The following is a 17,703-nucleotide window of genomic DNA, read 5'->3' as shown; positions in this document are numbered from 1 at the left end:
ACAGCTGGAAGTGAAGGTTAGCAAATATCCAGTACAGAATACGGATACAGCACAGTGCCTTCCCAATCTACTTGAGGCTCCTGGAATGCAATGCATGGTGATGCGCTGGCAACTGGGTAATGGGCAAGTTAGGGAGCAGCTCAAGACCCAAGCGCTCTTCCCTCGTGTGTGGCTTATGGCCCTATCATGTGGGAGCAGAACACAAGTCCAATTTATGTCTGATAGCTTAAGGTGCAGAACAGCAGACCGATGAATAAAATATTCTTAAAGGGCAACAGATCACAACAATCCTGAGACATATGACCATGCCCTCGGAGGCTCGCCATAATGGGTATGAAGTTCACAGAGGCACAAGTGACACTAAAGCAAGCTGTGGGGCTCATTTTAAGCAAAACATGTGTTTGCTTGTGCACATAGATCTCACGTCGCTTCTCCTTTAATTGAGCATGGAAGCAAACCACGGAGTGGCTGGCTTCGCATTGTGTCTGTATCAGCACTTGTGGTTTGCTTTCCTCTAGACAAACCATGACTGGGAAGTCAGGCTTCGCATTGCGGTTTGTTTGGAGAGAGTACACCACAAGGACTTTGTTCAGAGGCAACTCCAAGCCAGCTGACCTGGGACTTCTTTAGCAGCTGAACTAAGGGAGGAGGTGAAGTGTTACGGTTAAAACTAACCACATGGCTTGGCATAGCATGTGGTCACCATGACCCTCCTCCTATTCATTATGGCGAGTCCCCAACAGCTGTCGTCTCCTAACAATATTTTCTTTAGTCTGCTGCTCTCAAAAGGAAGTTAGAAATCACCTACACTTATGTCTGTGCGAGAGGACAGTACCACAAGGTTTGCAGAATATTAATTTGGAAACTTAAATTAAAACATCAACATTTTTATTAAGACTGCAAACAGGCTTAACAAGAAGCCTATTTTAAAATTCTCTATTAAAAGAAAGAAAGAAAAGCAAACGAATTGCTATCCACCCTGCGGCCAAGAACACACACATATGAGAAAGTGATAATTGAGCCCATCACAGAAAGCGGAGCTCAAAGAATGGAAATTTCCAAAGCAAAAGAATGCCTCACTACTGACTTCAAAAGCCAAGGTTACACAGTCCAATAAACTCTTGCCTTCTGCTATCCTGTACAGAGTGTCCACATACACTGCCCCAATATGGAGATCTGTCTGAGTCCTCAGAGCATACTGCAAATGGATCAAGGTTGCACTCTCATTTTTCATAGGCTACCAGGCAGCTGAAGGTTGGTAATGCCACAAAGCAACATCGTAAGTGAGCGAACTCAACGTGAAAGGCTCTATATCCCATTAGCAATCCTTTACCCACAGTAATAGGCTTTTGGTTATCAAGCACTAATGGCCTTGAAATGGTGCCAAGATTTCTCTTTCAGGAAGGCAGAAGGGCTAAAATCAAATGAGTGGAAGATTCAGCCTAGGGACAAATTCACAGACCTCACTTTTGATACCCACTCAGTTGTGTGCAAGTTCAGTTCTAAGGCTTTGCAATATTCATTTCAACAGATGAACACGAAGTTCTACTCAGGGTTTGCCCATTGAAATCTATCGACCCAAGTTAGTTTTGCCCATCAATTTCAATGGATCTGTTCCTACGATACCAGAATGCTTGACACATGCACATTAGTAGGTCAGAGTGGGTTGTAGTTTGGTTACCACAACTTTGGGTACCTATACACAGAGCATACTGGTGTGCGTTTGCAGAGAAGGCAGCAAAACAATACTGGCAGGTACCACTGTTGCACACTTGAGAACAAAATTAATTGTCTAAGAAAGTAAGTAAAATAAAACTATTATATGGCAATATAGATTTTTGAGTAATTTTTATACATATTGAACAGTCAATGTATATTTCTGAGCACAAAACCTACTGTTTATGAAAGAGCATCAGTGGAATGTGTCATTTGTTAGCTGGCTTGATGACAAAGGCAGAGGAAAGGACCACAACTGCCTGAAATACTATTTTGTTTTTTCTTCTAGGTCTTACAATTTTGCTTCATGACGAGCAAATGGATGCTGCCCTTTTATAGTACTTCTCAATTTAGCTTGCACTTTATGGCCCCCAGAATGTCAGTGAGAGGCAATACTGCTTTGAAAGCTAATAAATAAAAACTCAGTATGTTTTTATGGCACTCAATCCATGTCCTGCAAAATATTTTTTGGTTGTGTTTGCACCACATTTTCAAGCAAAGTAGGGAGACTAAAGCAGCCACTAGTCTGAAACAACTCAAAATTAAGAAACTGCCTTGATAGCAGGAATTGGAGGCATGTCTTACCTTTTTATTGATGTGACTGAATAAACAAGAATGTATCCATTAATGTCTATGGAGTACGTCTGAGGAAATATTGAGTATTCATCCTGTTGGAAGATAAAGCTGCACGTTAATGTTTTGCTGCCACACAAGCTCATTAGTGAGCTTGAAGAACTGAGTTAGGATTAAGCGCATTTAATCCTTGCATTGTTAAAATGCTGTGCATGAACGTACATGTACTGACTTCCTTTCACTGCTGTCTTGCATTCTAGTGAATTCTTTGCATAGCTGAAGGATTACAATTCCTCTACAAAGGTCTACAGGAGCAGTGCCACCGCTGAAAATGGAAGGCACCAAACAGGAAAGCTGACATTTCACGGGCATGATGCACTCATGCACTCACTATGCATTTACAAGAACGGCACTGAATGTGAGAACTGGTAACTTACAATTACTAAACAGTCCTATGGGAAGCTGTCCATCAACTTTGACACACTGTGTCAAGACAGACAATTTTGAATTGTATCTGTTGGGAAATTGGACATCAACTTAAATAACATGCTCAATACTGTTGCTCAATACTGTTTAAGATGCCAAATGATCTTTCGACTATGAAGTACTGCAAATAGTAGGTTATCAACAAAGCACTGATCAAATTCCATTTTAGCTTCCACAGATGTGAGCACTAGATCGATCTCTCATTGCTCCTTCAGAATTTAAGGTAACTTTGACTTGCCTGGAAGAAGGAACTTTCTTAATGACAATGCAAGCTGACAAATTCAAAACAAGGTTCTATTAGAAGATTTTTATTTTACTAATTAAAATACAATTCTAAGTACACAAAAGTAAACACAATTTTCCCCCATCTTTTCTGTGACTTTAGGATGTTCGCAGAGGGAAAGTTTCCCATTCACTTTTCCCTCCTCGAACCACCTATGTTCCCACAAGTGCCTGCCTGGAGGGTCAGGGATTCCTCCTGCACAATGTGAGATGAGGTCCAGAGGGGCTGCTAGGGAAGAGGGGAAATGGGAATTTTCCTCCCATGACCTTGATTAAGTTAAAATGATGAAATTGATAAAATAAACAACTTATGTAGTTTTATTATTTTGATGAGTATGTTGTGGATTTGTCATTTCACGCATTTAGTGTTGGGCGCATTTCACCATTAATACATGAGCCCCCAGTGGCACAATGGGTCAGTGCGTCTTGCTGTTAACCAGAAGGTTGGTGGTTTGGGGTGGCTGTGGGCAGGATTCCTGCATTACAGGGGGGTTGGACTAGATGACCCTTGGGGCTCTTTCCAACTATACAATTCTATTATTCTATGTTCCTGCTCATCTTTACTTCATTTTATGGGGTGCCGCGATGAACCGTGCACATTGAAAATATAAATATGCTACAACTGAACTATCCCTTTGGAAGGCTGAAGCCTATGCAGGGGAAGTATTTTGCTTCGGATAGGGAAGGTAGCCTGGAAACCAAATATGCAGCCATTTGAAGCTCTGTTACCCCTTGATGTGACTTGATATGGCTTCCATGAGTTTTTCTGCGGCTTTAAAAATAGAGAAACATCTAGATGCCCTTGGTTTCCGAGGCTAGAATTGGGACGATGGTTGGGGAAGAGCCTAATTCTGCTTGAGGTCAAATACTGCCAGACTGGAAGATACCAAGAAATTATTGTACCTTCGGTTAAGCAGTGGCATTTTGCAAATGTGCTATAGCATCACATTTGAGCAAAAGGAGATGTTCTTGTTCAACTCTCAGCAGGTCCCATGCACAAAGACATATGCTACATTTTGAAAACTCACAGCAGGCTATTTATGCACAGGAATAAGCCCAATGCTCAAGGCTACAAAATAGTTTTCTCTACAGGGAAAGAGAAGTTCCTGCTTTGCATCTTTTGAGGTTTAGTAGTTTCCTTCCTCCTACTTGCCTTATGTCTAGGGTTGGCATATTTTGAAGAACAACAAAGAGGATACATTTGCCTGCGCCTAGAGCAGGGAGGAGGGGGTACGGGAGCAGGTGAGCACTGGAGCATGCTATGGGTGGGGCATGTGCTGGAGCGACATCAGAGGGCACTGGGAAGGGATGTGGCCAAATTTGTGCATGCAGAATGGGTGTGTGTGTGATACATACATACATATGCCTCTCCCTCTTTGGGACGTGCACAAGGTGGCAATGCATATAAAATAATTAATTAAAAAGCCCAGGAAAAGCAATAAAGCGAAACAGCATCTTTTTATGTAGAAGGAGAAAGAGAGGAAGCAAGACATTTTGGCAAATTTGAAAAATCTGCCAGGACAGAAATTTTACCCCTGAAAAGGAGGACATGTCCTGGAAAAAGAGAATGTATGGCAAGCCTACTTATGTCATGAAGGATTGTGAGATATACTTTGTGCAAAAAGGATATAATCTACTGTCTTATCAGCACACTTGAGATTAAATCCAAATCAATAATCACATATTTCTCTCCTTCACTTGAATTCCCTCTATAAATGGCAAATTCATATGACAATTTTAGATTAACTGCAACTATGATCTTTCTGTGCTTTAAGCAAGAGTAACTGAGTTGGTTATGAAAATGTACTTATGATCTGCTTCTTCGAAGATTTTATACAATCTGTAACCAGACACTATAGGATGAATCATGTCTAATTTCTACTTGAAAATAATTAAAAGGGCCATAGCCTTCTCTCCTAAGTCTTTCAAGGCACCGTACCAATTTTAGGATATCAACATTGGAAATACTATCAGGGAAACAAACATCACTTACTTGGCCAGCTGTGTCAACTACTTGAAGATGATATTCCTGCCCATTTACTGTAATCAGCTTTGTGAATGCTGGACAAATGAGAAAAAGGGCAGTTCAGTGCTTCACAGAAAAAGTCTATCACTTCAGTTCAAACTGGCCATTTTACTCTTTAGTAGAATAAAAATAACCCGGGTTTCATTGGCCAAATTTGCACATCACAGTTAACTATTCTTAATGGATTAAAAAGAATGTGATCTATGGCTTACCATTATGTCTGAACCAGAGGCTGTGGTTGGTTTCACCCAAAGACAAATCATGATTTGCAAGTCAAAAACAAACCTTGACTTCTAGATCATGGTTTGAGTGAAATACACCATGACCTCCAGGCTTAGATTAAGGCTGTGAAACTTATTTCATACACGTATATTCAGTGCTTTTTTTCCTAGAAAAATAGGTGGTGTTACTCACCATGAAGTTGTTACAGTGAGTGTCGGAACTTTTTAACAAACAAACAACAACAACAACAAGGTGCTAGTAAAACTGCACTTTATGAAGTTCTGCCTCTGTTAAACATCCAACTTCAGATTAAATGATAAATCAATGAAGCATAAACTGCTTCAAGCTCTTTGGAGGAAAAGTGCTTGTGTGGGCGAAATGGATTAAGGCAAATCAACTCTCCTTGAATGTTCAGAGAAATAGTTCAGTTACTTACTGTTCTCTATGGTAGGATCATATGAATCAACGAACTGGCCTTCCACGAACTGAATCGTCAACGATGATTTCCCTGTGAAGAAAACAAGGCAAAAGCTAACAGTGCTGCAAATGCGGTTAATGACATTCTGTCACCAAACACAGAAGTTTTGCATTTTTGCTTTGTTTTGTTTTAAAGATCTGTTTAGGTGATCCTGACTACACTGCGTGAGAGACAGACAGTGTCTGACTCCCTCCTCCAATGCCATATCTGTGCTTTAATTGGATTGAAAATTGATTGATGACTTTTTCTCCCTTTGAACTGTAGCGCATCATGCCATATCACAAACTGTTCTTTACATTTTCCTCTGCTAGGATCTACACATTATGGCTCGGCTTCTTAGTCACACCCATTATTTGCAGCTACTTCCATTACCCTAAGACCCAAGGAAGTTAGCATCTTTTGCACACCCTAGAGAGGTTACTGCCATCCCATTTGGTCATGCTGTCACTTCTGCTGTAAAGCAGCAAGAATATCAATAGGCATTAGAATTGCCCTGCCTCACATATATCCAATGTAGGTTTTCACAAGTGCTATGGGAAATATGTATAGGGGTGAAAATATAACCACGGCCTATTAAATACTGAAGCATTGCTCCAAGCTTCTTTCAAACTTTCAACACTGAGTTCTAAAGATGTCAATCTGTCTAAAAAGGAAGGTGTTTCATATGGTGAACATATGCCTGTGCCAGGCAGCCATCCTATTTCCACGTACCACTTATTACCATTAGAATAACTTAAAATAGATACTCTCATTGTTCCACGTGAAACTAGAATGATTTGCACGTATGGTGATCATACATTCCCCCCTTAACTGTGACAAAAGTCAATGTTCCAATCCTCTTGTCTCTTTAGGAATATTATGTTTGCATAAAAACACACACAAAAAACCCACCACCCTGACATCTTCCACGAGGGCAAAGCCTGTGACATACACAGGTATTGCAAACAAGGATGTTTTCAACCCACACCCATCCCGAACCTTCCCAGTAGACACTTTCCCTCCCTGCATTCCCATGAATGGAAAGCACTATTATTATATTTATTAGTCACGTTCCTCACAAAAGTGACCCCAAAAAAAACCGATTGGAAGAAGGGGGCAACAAATATGTGGAACATTTCAAACTAAGGACCAAAAGCCTGGATAAAAATGAAAGGCTTTGCCTAACACCTTAAAAAAAAAAAGGGGGAAAGATGTTACCAGACATGCCTCCAAGTGGAGATCCTTCCACCAGCCACCAATGAAAAGGCCTGTTCTAGTGTTGTCACTCTCCAGACCTCCCATGGAGGGGGCACAGAGAAGGGTCGCACGTATACCCATGTGTGTGTTCTTGGCCGCAGGGTGGATAGCAATTCGTTTGCCAGGATACCCACCTCTGTGCCCCTCCTAGCACACAACATACTTAATAGGCTGATCTGGGCATGTCTGTCTCCATTGCTTGAGGGAACTCTCTTGACTGTTTACTTTGACTTCAACAGATCCTGTGAATCTGCCTGCATGGAACAAGGATGCTAATATTTTTTATAAGTCATTGAACTAATCTATTTATTTATTTAATGCATTTTTATCCCACTCTTCGGCTGAAAAAAGGCTTCCAGAGTGGCTTACAAATGTCAATGATGAGCCAGTCTCTGCCCTCAGGCTTACAACCTCCTAGAAGATGCAAAAGAAAAGGAAAAGGGATTAGGAGGGGTGGAGAGACGGCATTAGAGGAAGGATTAGTTGGGAAATTACTATTTTCCTTTTATGCAGTTTCTGATATATCTTACTCTATTGTATTGCAATGTTTAATAAATATATTGAATTAGAAGTCTGGAGTTGATTAAAGAGCTTTACCCGTAACACAGCCTCCTTCATGAGCTGACGGCTGTGCCCAATGCTACATGGATCCTGGAACAGAACTAATTCAGGCCTGCTTCTTCCCGTTAAAGATACTGTTAAGTCTGAATTCCCACGTATTCAGATGAAGGTCACGTCACACCGAAAGTAGGGGTAGGAAATCTCTGCCCCACAGCACAAAGTTGACCCACCAGGTCGCCCTATTTGGCTCACGAGGCCATTTCCCCCAAACTATGCCCGCCTGCCCCACATCCGATACCACAAGTAAAAAAAACCTGACAAAAGCAGGACTGAATGCACTTGGTTCCCATCTCTCTCTATCACTATGGGTTAAAGATCTGGGCCCAATTGGCCATAAAGGTTCCCCACATCATCCCAAAGGCTTTACTTTATGCTGTGCCCCACACTCTTAATTATGGATTTTAAGATACTGCAACGTGAAGCACTGGGGAGCCAGTGCTAGGCAAAATGTTAAGAAGCCTGCCATCCTTCAGGTCCTTGGGAAAACTTTCTTTTTGAGATATAGCTGTGCCTTTTTCTGCACTGCAGTGACCCCTGTCTACATGAAATAGTTGCTAACACCTGTCTGATGTGCAGGCAACATAATCCTAAAGCAAAGATCACAAGGCATGGTGGATACTTTGGGGCCCAGGCTTGTATTTTTTCAAACTACACACCACATTGTAGTTGCATTTCGTAAGCATTTCTAGCTAGTAAACAGGTCATCTGAATTAAAAATGAAACCAACGACTTCTCACATGGCAGGAAGAACCAGACGCACAAATATAGGGTGCGGGACACCTGGCTTACTTAGCAGTACATGTGAAAAGGATCTAGGGGTCTTGGTGGATCACAAGCTTAACCTGAATCAGCAGTGTGATGCAGAAGCAAAAAAGATAACACTATTCTAGGCTATATCAGCAGAAGTATAGTGTCCAGAGATCAAGGGAAGTAATTGTACCACTCTATTCTGCCTTGGTCAGACCACACCTGGAATACTATGTCCAATTCTAGGCACCACAATTTAAGAAGGATGTTGACAAGCTGGAATTTGTGCAGAGAGGGCAAACAAGTTGATTAAGGGTCTGGAAACTAAGCCTTACAAGGAGCGCTTGAAGGAGCTGGGTATGTTTAGCCTGGAAAAGAGGAGACTGAGGGGAGATATGATAGCCACCTTCAAGTATCTTAAGGGCTGTCACATGGAAGAGGGAACATGCTTGCTTTCCTACCAGTCTGGTAATTCTAGATATGCGTTTCGGTTGCAAAAGAAGGGCTATAGCTCAGTGGGGTTAAACACCTGCCTTACATAAAGTAATTTTGTTGTCCCCGAAGGGGGGCAATGACAATAATGAGATTATTATTATTATTATTATTATTACATGCAGAAGGTCCCAGGTTCAATCCCTGGCATCTCCTGGCACGCCTGGGAAAGACCCCTGAAATCCTGTACAGCCGTGGACAAAACAGAAAACACTGAGCTATAAAGACCTGACTAAGTATAAGGGAGATTCCTATGTCCTGACTATTACTTCAAGGTGTCTACAGAAAACCTTGTACTGTAAACTGATTTCACGTTTCAGCTGGGCAGAAATATTCCATTTGATGGGCACAGCAAAATTCCCGCTGGTCTAATTATAAAATGTTTTCAAATGTTGCTTTCGCCCATTTGAACTGAATCCAATTTTTCATTCACAGGCGTTGTAGTACATAGTAAGGGAACATTTGAAAGCAAACCAACAGAAATCCAGATAGCACAAGGCCGGGGGCGGCATTCTATGGATGATATAGGGACAGCAAAAATCCAAGACCAAAACATTCTGCCAATCACATTGGTAAAAAGTGTGAAGCCCTTTTAAAAAACCCCACTAGAGCAGAGATGGGAATAATGAATTATAATATGTGACAACACAAGTTCAATTACCTATTCAGCAGCAAGCAGACTAAATTAACATGAAAAAATGTTCACCATTTAAGAAGTTGCCAGTTATGCAACGTTCAAGCTTCCGGGCTCCTTGCCAACCAAGTGTGGGCAGGCAAGCAGCATGCTTGGCTACAGTTCAGGGCTGGCCAAATGGCACTGGAATATATTGCAAAATTGCAGTCAGACAGGATAAAGCACAATAGCTCCTGACTACTTTCAAGTTTGAGTGGGAAGAGGGAAAGAACACTGTTATGTGCAAGTCTAAAATGTCTGCCCGTACCAAGACTGTTGGCGTGGCTTGTCTTCTTCATGTTAGGCTGCCATCTGTGAATCAAAACCGCAACAACTCTCAAAGTTGCTTTAAATCCAGATTCAGCAACCAGTGTTCGAAACTCCCGCTGTTGTAGGCGCATTTTGTGAAAGGGAATTTCATTAGTGTGAGCAGTTTTTGAGCTCTGGGTGCAGTACTGTGCCTAAGATTTCAGATTAAAACTGCAGTGGAAGGAAAGGAGGACATTTTTCTGCCTCCCCACTTCCAGCTACTCTCTGAAGACTGGAGGAGACCCTCTTAAGAATATTAGAGGGGTGGGCAGGGGAAGGACTAGTCCATGTGAAAAATGAACATAATATTTTAGCTGCAGTTAATTCATTTTCAACTCTGTATTGTTATAAAAAAGTGCGCCTAGACATTCCATTGTTGCGCCCATAACCTAGGTTTAAGGTGCCATTTAGCTCCTAGCTTTCATATCTCAGGTTCTAACACTGTCAGTGACTCTCCCTTTATAGCATTTAGGGGAGTCCAGGAGGGTTAAAGTAACTGGCCAAGTTATTTTCAACACTTTTTCGTTGTTGTTCAAGAATCCACAGACAGCAGACGAATCAATATGGCTAGCTCCACCCAACAATCCTGCTCCTCCCCCAGCAAACAAATCTCACTGCAGCCAACTAAAACCACCAAAATGCCCCGTCCCCCTTCAAGCTCTCTGTCAAGGAAATATAACAAGTGAATAGAAAGAGAACCTTCCCAAGTGATGCTGACACAAAACCCCACACATACAATAAGTAAAAGAATGTAAGTTTTACCACCCCATTCCCCTCTCTGCCCCCTTTTCTTCCCCAACCTTATACTGTATACAACACTAATGTCTCCCAACAAACGTAATCAATCTGTAGAAAACACAACCTGAAAAAGAGACAATGCACATGCTTTTGTAAACCATGAAAATCTTTAATATTTTTTTTTAAAAGAAAACCACATCAAAAACTGTTCTTATTAAAAACTGGTGGAAAGAAGGAAGCAACCGAGTCCATATTTTTGTCCTTAATCTTTTGGAGTTGTAAGCAGAAGTACTTACACCCCTTCCTATAAAACATGTATTCAAGTCTCTATTCTGATTCAGCTGCTGGTGGACTTGAAAAGAGTTTTGAAGTTACAAAAACTAAGGCTTCAAGGTAGGATTCAACAGAAAGCATCAACAGAGTATGCTTAGATCATTTTCAGAGGTATGGATAGCATATGCACTATGTATAAACAACATAATTCTAAAAAGAAAATTTTTGGATAGACTCAATAATGCCTCGATTTGAAGTGTTTTTCTGTATATTGTGGCTGTGGCAGACAAGGAGGGGGAGTGAGAGAAAGTGCCCTGTGGGTGGTTCTTCTTCTTTACACTTCCCTGAGGGCCAAATTTAACATGGCTCTGCTTTCTCCTCAAGACCATCCTTCCCACTTGCAGCAAGCAGCATAGCCATGAGGGAGGAAATTCTGGCACTGTCCTCCTCCTGCACTCTCTCGCATTCCCATGCACTGATAGAAGTTCCAGATGGGATATTTCTAAACTTCAGTGGTTTGTTTTGAAATCTACTTCAAAGTGCTAACTATTCTGATGTTGTGCTTAGTGGTCTATAATTGTCTAGGTTCTCAGTGAACTGCCTTTTCCCATTATCTCCCTTCTCCATAAATAACTCTTGGATTAATAAGTACACAGAACTGAATTTCATAAATTAATCTTAAGCGCCTTTAAAATGCTAACATTCTGTAGCATCCCTTTTCTTGTTAATGAAGCTTAAACTATTATTATTATTAATAATAATAATAAATTTGCAGAAGCCAAAAAGAGCACAGAGCTATCCCAACTGCGCTCAACAGATTTAAAGTGGTGGGACAGGCACCTCCAATGGTATGGTAATAGAGGAAACTGTGACAAGAGAAGCAACTTTGCTACTTTGCTGCTTGCCAAAGACCAGGGTGGGAGACTCAATCTGGTCAGTGGGCTGAATCCTTACCTCCTCGACAGGTCAACTCCAGCAGGTAGGCAGGGCTGCCCACCTATCACTTACCTCACATTATTAATTCTGCGTCCAGCAACATAGAATCATAGAGTTGGAAGAGACCACAAGGGCCATCGAGTCCAACCCCCTGCCAAGCAGGAAACACCATCAGAGCACTCCTGACATATGGATGTCAAGCCTCTGCTTAAAGACCTCCAAAGTAGGAGACTCCACCACACTCCTTGGCAGCAAATTCCACTGTCAAACAGCTCTTACTGTCAGGAAGTTCTTCCTAATGTTTAGGTGGAATCTTCTTTCTTGTAATTTGGATCCATTGCTCCGTGTCCGCTTCTCCCTCCTCTATGTGACATCCTTTTATATATTTGAACATGGCTATCATATCACCCCTTAACCTCCTCTTCTCCAGGCTAAACATGCCCAGCTCCCTTAGCCGTTCCTCATAAGGCATCGTTTCCAGGCCTTTGACCATTTTGGTTGCCCTCCTCTGGAAATGTTCAAAACACTTGGTACAAGAGCTGAGACCCTACCTGCCTGTGCACTGTCTTGCCAGAGTGGTACATACTCTGGTTATCTCCCGCTTGGGACTACTGCAATGCACTCTATGTGGGGCTATGTTTCAAGATGACTCAGAAACTACAATTAATCCAGAATGGCAGCTAGACTGGTGAATGGGAGTGGCCACCATGACCTAACTCCACTCTGAAAGGATCGGCATTGGCTTCCAGTACGTTTCCAGGCACAATTCAAAGTGTTGGTGCTGACCTTTAAAGCTCTAAACAGTCTTGATTTTGTATACCTGAAGGAGCGTCTCCACTCCCATCATCCAGCCCAGACACTGAGGTCCAGCTCTGAGGGTTTTCTCGATAGTGCCCTCAGAGCTGAACACCCTCTCATCAGATGTCAAACAGATCAATAACTATATGACTTTTAGAAGACATCTGAAGGCAACTCTGTACAGGGAAGCTTTTAATGGTTGATGTTTTATTGTGATTTTAAGATTTTGTCAGGAGCCGCCCAGACTGGCTGGGGCAACCCAGTCACATGGGCGGCATATAAATAATAAAATAATGATGATGGGCAGCGACAACTTCAAAGGGGCTGATCAACTGACTGGTGCTTACATTGTACCTTCAAAAGGCTCATGATAACTGCCATTCGGCTGACTGGTATAGAGAGCAAGCCTCATTGGGTGCACTAGGGAATTCCCAAAAGCACATAGCCTGTCTCCCAGTGGGGCTCACTGCCAGGGAGCAATCAGGAGAACACCTTATAACACGGGTGTCAAACACAAGACCCACGGGCCGAATCCGGCCCGCCAGACCTTGTCATGTGGCCCGTGTAGCCGCCGCTGGCCTTCACCTTTTATTCTCGCTTTTTTTTTTTACACAAGAAAGCCGCCTCTTCAGCGCATGCGCGGCAGCCTACAAGCCAGAGAACGCCTGCCCTCTAGCGGCGCCGGCCATTCTACACAGGAAACCTCCACTTTACATGCATTCAGGAAACCTCCACTTGTTTTTATATTGAGCGCATGCCATCCTGTAACGTGACAGATCCGACGGCTGCCTGAACCCTTCTCTCCTGTACTGTAAATCCTACATATACAACCGGCCCTTTGAGGGTGACCAAACTGCTGGTGCGGCCCCCGGTGAATTTGAGTTTGACACCCCTGCCTTATAAGCTCCCAACTGCTGTTTTTCAGCCATATCTTTACCTGCCCCACCCCTGATGTCGTATGTGACATGGGGCAGATGGGTGTGGATTTTGAGAAAACAGGCTCACAGACCTCATACTGCCTGACTTAATTAGGCCTAGGGACTGGGGCTTTAAGGTAGCTCTGGGTCCACTGCTAAGTCATTACACATCATATAAAATGGAAATATTGAAAATAAGCGCTGAATACTTCAAGCTTAGTTTTATTTTTGCCACTTCTAGTCTTAATGCTATCATACAATCTAATGAAAAACTATTATGTTAAACCTGCTTTCAAATTTAACCCTTCCCCCCCCTCACGGGCCAAACAATTTCTTATGAAGTATAACCCCCCCAACTTCTCTATTCTGGTTTCCAAAATAACTGCTCTTCAGTTTGAAGAGCCACCACACTGGACAACATAACAAGATTATCCATATCTCCATCGAGATTTATACCCTAAGACAGTTTTGCTTCCAGCAAACCTCCTTCTGTCAGTTAAAATCCACTACAAGATTAAGAAGGAAGTACGCTGGTCTTCTATCATCAGTCTGCCAACATGAGCTATATTTTTCATGTTCCTTGCATGCAACTCAAAGGGAAGTGGCAGTACAGTAAAATGGGCAAAGAGAGGAATGTCTAGAATACTGGCCCCAAATTAGAATTCAGAATGTCCTTTTTTATAAGAAGTTTCTAGTCCTCATAGTCTTAGAGAACAATTTACTAAGGTGCAGGCAGGGTTTACTGAACATCCACTGGCAGAGTTCAATGGGGTCTTCTGGTCTGGGAAAAGTGCTGGGAAATGTCCTATAGAGCACCGAAGCCTGTGCAAGTGTAAACCCAAAATAATGATTGCTTGTAATCCTTAACTGGAATGATGAATGCTTCTTATAACTTCATCTGCATATTATACTACAGCATTGACACTTACAAGCAAATTTTAGAAAGGCTTGATTCTAACATTTTAACAATTTGGAACTATTCTCTGATGACTAGTGGCACAGAAGACCTAAGGTCCCAAATTCACGTGACAATAATGTGATGGGCTATCATACCAAGTAAATTAGGACCAGTGGGTCACCAAACCAAAAAAACTGGGAATCACAAGTAGAGTTTACAAGATTTTCCCAGCACGCCTAGCTGCCAATTTTTCTCATTTCCCATCTCCACGCTGCTCCGACTTCTAATTTCAAACATTCTTCTATTGTTGACAGTTAGTGACCTGAATTTTAGATACCTCATGATTTTTTGCCTAGGTTTAAAGAGGCAACTGGTGGTGGTGGTGGGATCAATTTGCTGTCCCTACATAGTCCCCCCACCCCACCTTTTGGTACATGCTTCCAAATGCAGACCATGTGCTGGAACAAAAGTTAATTGATCTTAGATTCATAGAAATGTAGAGATGGAAGTCGACTTCCTGCAATGCAGGAATATGCTGCTGTCCCATATGGTGATCGATCCTGCAACCTTGGCATTATCAGCATCTCACTCTAACCAAATGAGCTATCCGGGCTGCATTATCTAAATAATATTTAAATGTGTGTACTCAAAATCAGGTAATGATTTGGAGTCACTCTCATGAAAGGCTACCATCCTCTTCCCTGCCTCCTGAATCTGCAAGGGATTCTTTTTTGTTTTTAATACAGTTGTTTTCTGCAAGATCTCTTCTGTGAAAAACAGCTGCTTTGGTTCTAAAAAGGGGGAACATACCCTATCAGCTGATGGAAGCAAAATGGAAATAGGGGGTGTGTGACAGAAATGTCACCAGAACCACCCACAAAATGCACTTCAGTGTATTCACAGCAGAGTAACAAGTATACTGCATTTAATTCCCCTTTTCGGATTTTTCCCAAATCTGCGTTTATTGTTGAAAAACTGCAGGCAGCCAATTGGATAGGGGGAAATGTCATGTTGCGAGCACATACACACAAAAAGGCACATGCTGCTTCAAATTCACATTAGGTTCACATATGGATGAACCTGTAAACACAACAGTTCACTTTCCCAGCAAAGAAAACTGCAAGCAAACTCTAGAGGCTGCACTGAAAGATAGCTGGAAATCTGAAGTGGGAAGTTGCAGAGTTGGAAGTAAGCAATATGGTAGACCAGTGTGGTTCAACCCGTGGCCTGGATATGGCCCATGATGGCTTTTTTGGCAGCCCTTGGCAACATTAAAGAAAAAATAACATAAAAGCCTTTTTGTGTCATCTGTTATTAACATAAGCACATACATGTGTGTTAAAATGTGTTTACTAATTAAATAATATATTTAATTAAAAACACAATTGATAGATCTATCTTAATTGTGCTATTAAATAGTAATAAATCTATTGCAAACACTTTAATTTACAATGTGGAAATTTAATCAAGTGTGTTGCCCATGGATTCTGTGTTGAAGTACTCTTGTGGCCTCCTTGGTATGAGAAATTGGACTGCCCTGTGAAAGACCATAGTACAACCCCCAAGTTACATTAGAGACAATCTGAAGACTGCCCCTGATAGCCCACACACTTCTTCTATGGCAGAGGCAGGGAACCTATGGCCTTCCGTATATTGATTGACTCCAGCTCTTCATTAAAAGTAATGGATGGCTAGTAAGAAAGCCAAGATTTGTGATCCCAGAGGGTATCTCAAAGTAGGCCTAGCACACCTCCAAGATAGCTTTCTCTCCCATCCACACCCTTTAAGATCAATGCGTCAAACGGTACAATATCATCTGAGCACCATATTATAATGAAAAGGTTATATAAATGTTCAGTACCTGCCCCCAAACTGTGAGACACCCTCATCCTTGAGATCAACAGTCTCAGACTGAATACTGAGATGTGCTGATCCTGCATTTGACACACAAAGTTAGGTGGGCAGATGTGAATGTGTCTAATTTCAATATAATTCAATTATCTATCTCAGACATTCTATTTTTAGTGTGGCCTCCCACCTGCAGCACCTTAAACAGTTACTTAATCCAAGCCATTTGAGGCACGGGTGAGGACAGAAACTGAAGTAAATGAGGGGTGGGGGAACTCTCTCACCATATTCCTGTAGGACCAGCAGGGTCTAGAAAAATTAGGCATGCTTTCCTTTGGCAGGAGTTATCAGTGCAAACACATCAATAGCCCTGCTTAATGTGGTCCCCAAAGCAAGAGCAAGCACTGAAAACAGGCTCTAAACTGGGAGCCTCTTTGCTCATTTTGAATACTAACAGAATTTTAAGTTCGAAGTTGCATCACTTGATTTATAATCTAAATAACAGCTGTGTTTTACCTCACAAGGGAAATGCAGCATACAGCATTTCAGGCAAGGTACTATATATTCATCAGCTAAGGCCAAGCATTCACATACATGCAGTTATATTATGAAAAAGATGAATTTTATTATGCAAAGAAGCTGAAGATATTTGACTTCCAATGTTTAAGGTAGCTCTGAAAAAGAAATCAATTTTGTCGGGATTTACTGCAAAGGTATGCCAAGTAAGTTATTGCAAATCAGCCTTAGAAAGTGCACATTATTCAAATACACAAAACTGGAAGGTCAGAGCTAAGTTCCATTTGACGGTGTCAAATAGCTTCATAGTACGAGCCAAAAATATTTGAGGCTTCCACAGCACAGAGACCTAAGATTCAATTACATCAGTGTCTATATTTGTAGACTATGCATTGCATTTAGGAAACTGATATTTATATAAATACAGGAAGTGTTAAAAGGAGTTGGTGACTGAACAAGGTATCCTATGTAAATATGTTAGCAGCTTGACTGTTTTAAGTATTGTTGAGAGATGAGAAAAAAAGCTCAGAAATGCAAACCAGGCAACTCAGGAGTTAATTCTAGCACAGTGTCCTTAAACAACCCTTCCAGTGGCTTGATATTACAGTCAAACATGCTGCCTCTAGAGTTTACTGCTACCATTAACAAGTGCATTGCAGTAAGATTTGCCACTAGACAGGCAGGAATAAAATGAAGCTTTTAATTAAAGCTGGCATTTCAGACTACTACTCAGGAGCAGCTATCCTGCTTAAGAACAAGATCTGGATTCAGCAAATAGTGAAGACCATGACCAAAGAATTGTGTAAAACTGCATTTCAGCAGCTGTTTCAATGATGTGATTAAATATTCGGCAACTTTTAATTGCAGATTGTCCTTGTGCGTTATGATCATTCCCCCATCCATGTTTGAAAGTGTGTC

General features: G+C 41.7%; 1 protein-coding gene across 2 annotated transcripts in view; it reads right to left on the bottom strand.

Moving 5' to 3' along the window:
* Positions 1–17,703, bottom strand: part of RHEB (Ras homolog, mTORC1 binding) — a 32,427-nt gene that overhangs the window by 9,330 nt on the left and 5,394 nt on the right. For both annotated transcript variants that reach the window (XM_082192658.1, XM_082192659.1), the window contains exons 2-4: positions 5,742–5,813; positions 5,051–5,118; positions 2,302–2,384 (exon numbers count right to left, since the gene is read on the bottom strand). In XM_082192658.1, the coding sequence (XP_082048784.1) occupies positions 2,302–2,384; positions 5,051–5,118; positions 5,742–5,813 (223 nt within the window). The remainder of the gene's footprint in view (positions 1–2,301; positions 2,385–5,050; positions 5,119–5,741; positions 5,814–17,703) is intronic.

The sequence above is a fragment of the Podarcis vaucheri genome (genome assembly GCF_965113315.1).
Source record: "Podarcis vaucheri genome assembly, chromosome: 12".
NCBI lineage: Eukaryota > Metazoa > Chordata > Lepidosauria > Squamata > Lacertidae > Podarcis > Podarcis vaucheri.
This window is presented reverse-complemented; position numbering and strand designations above follow the sequence as displayed.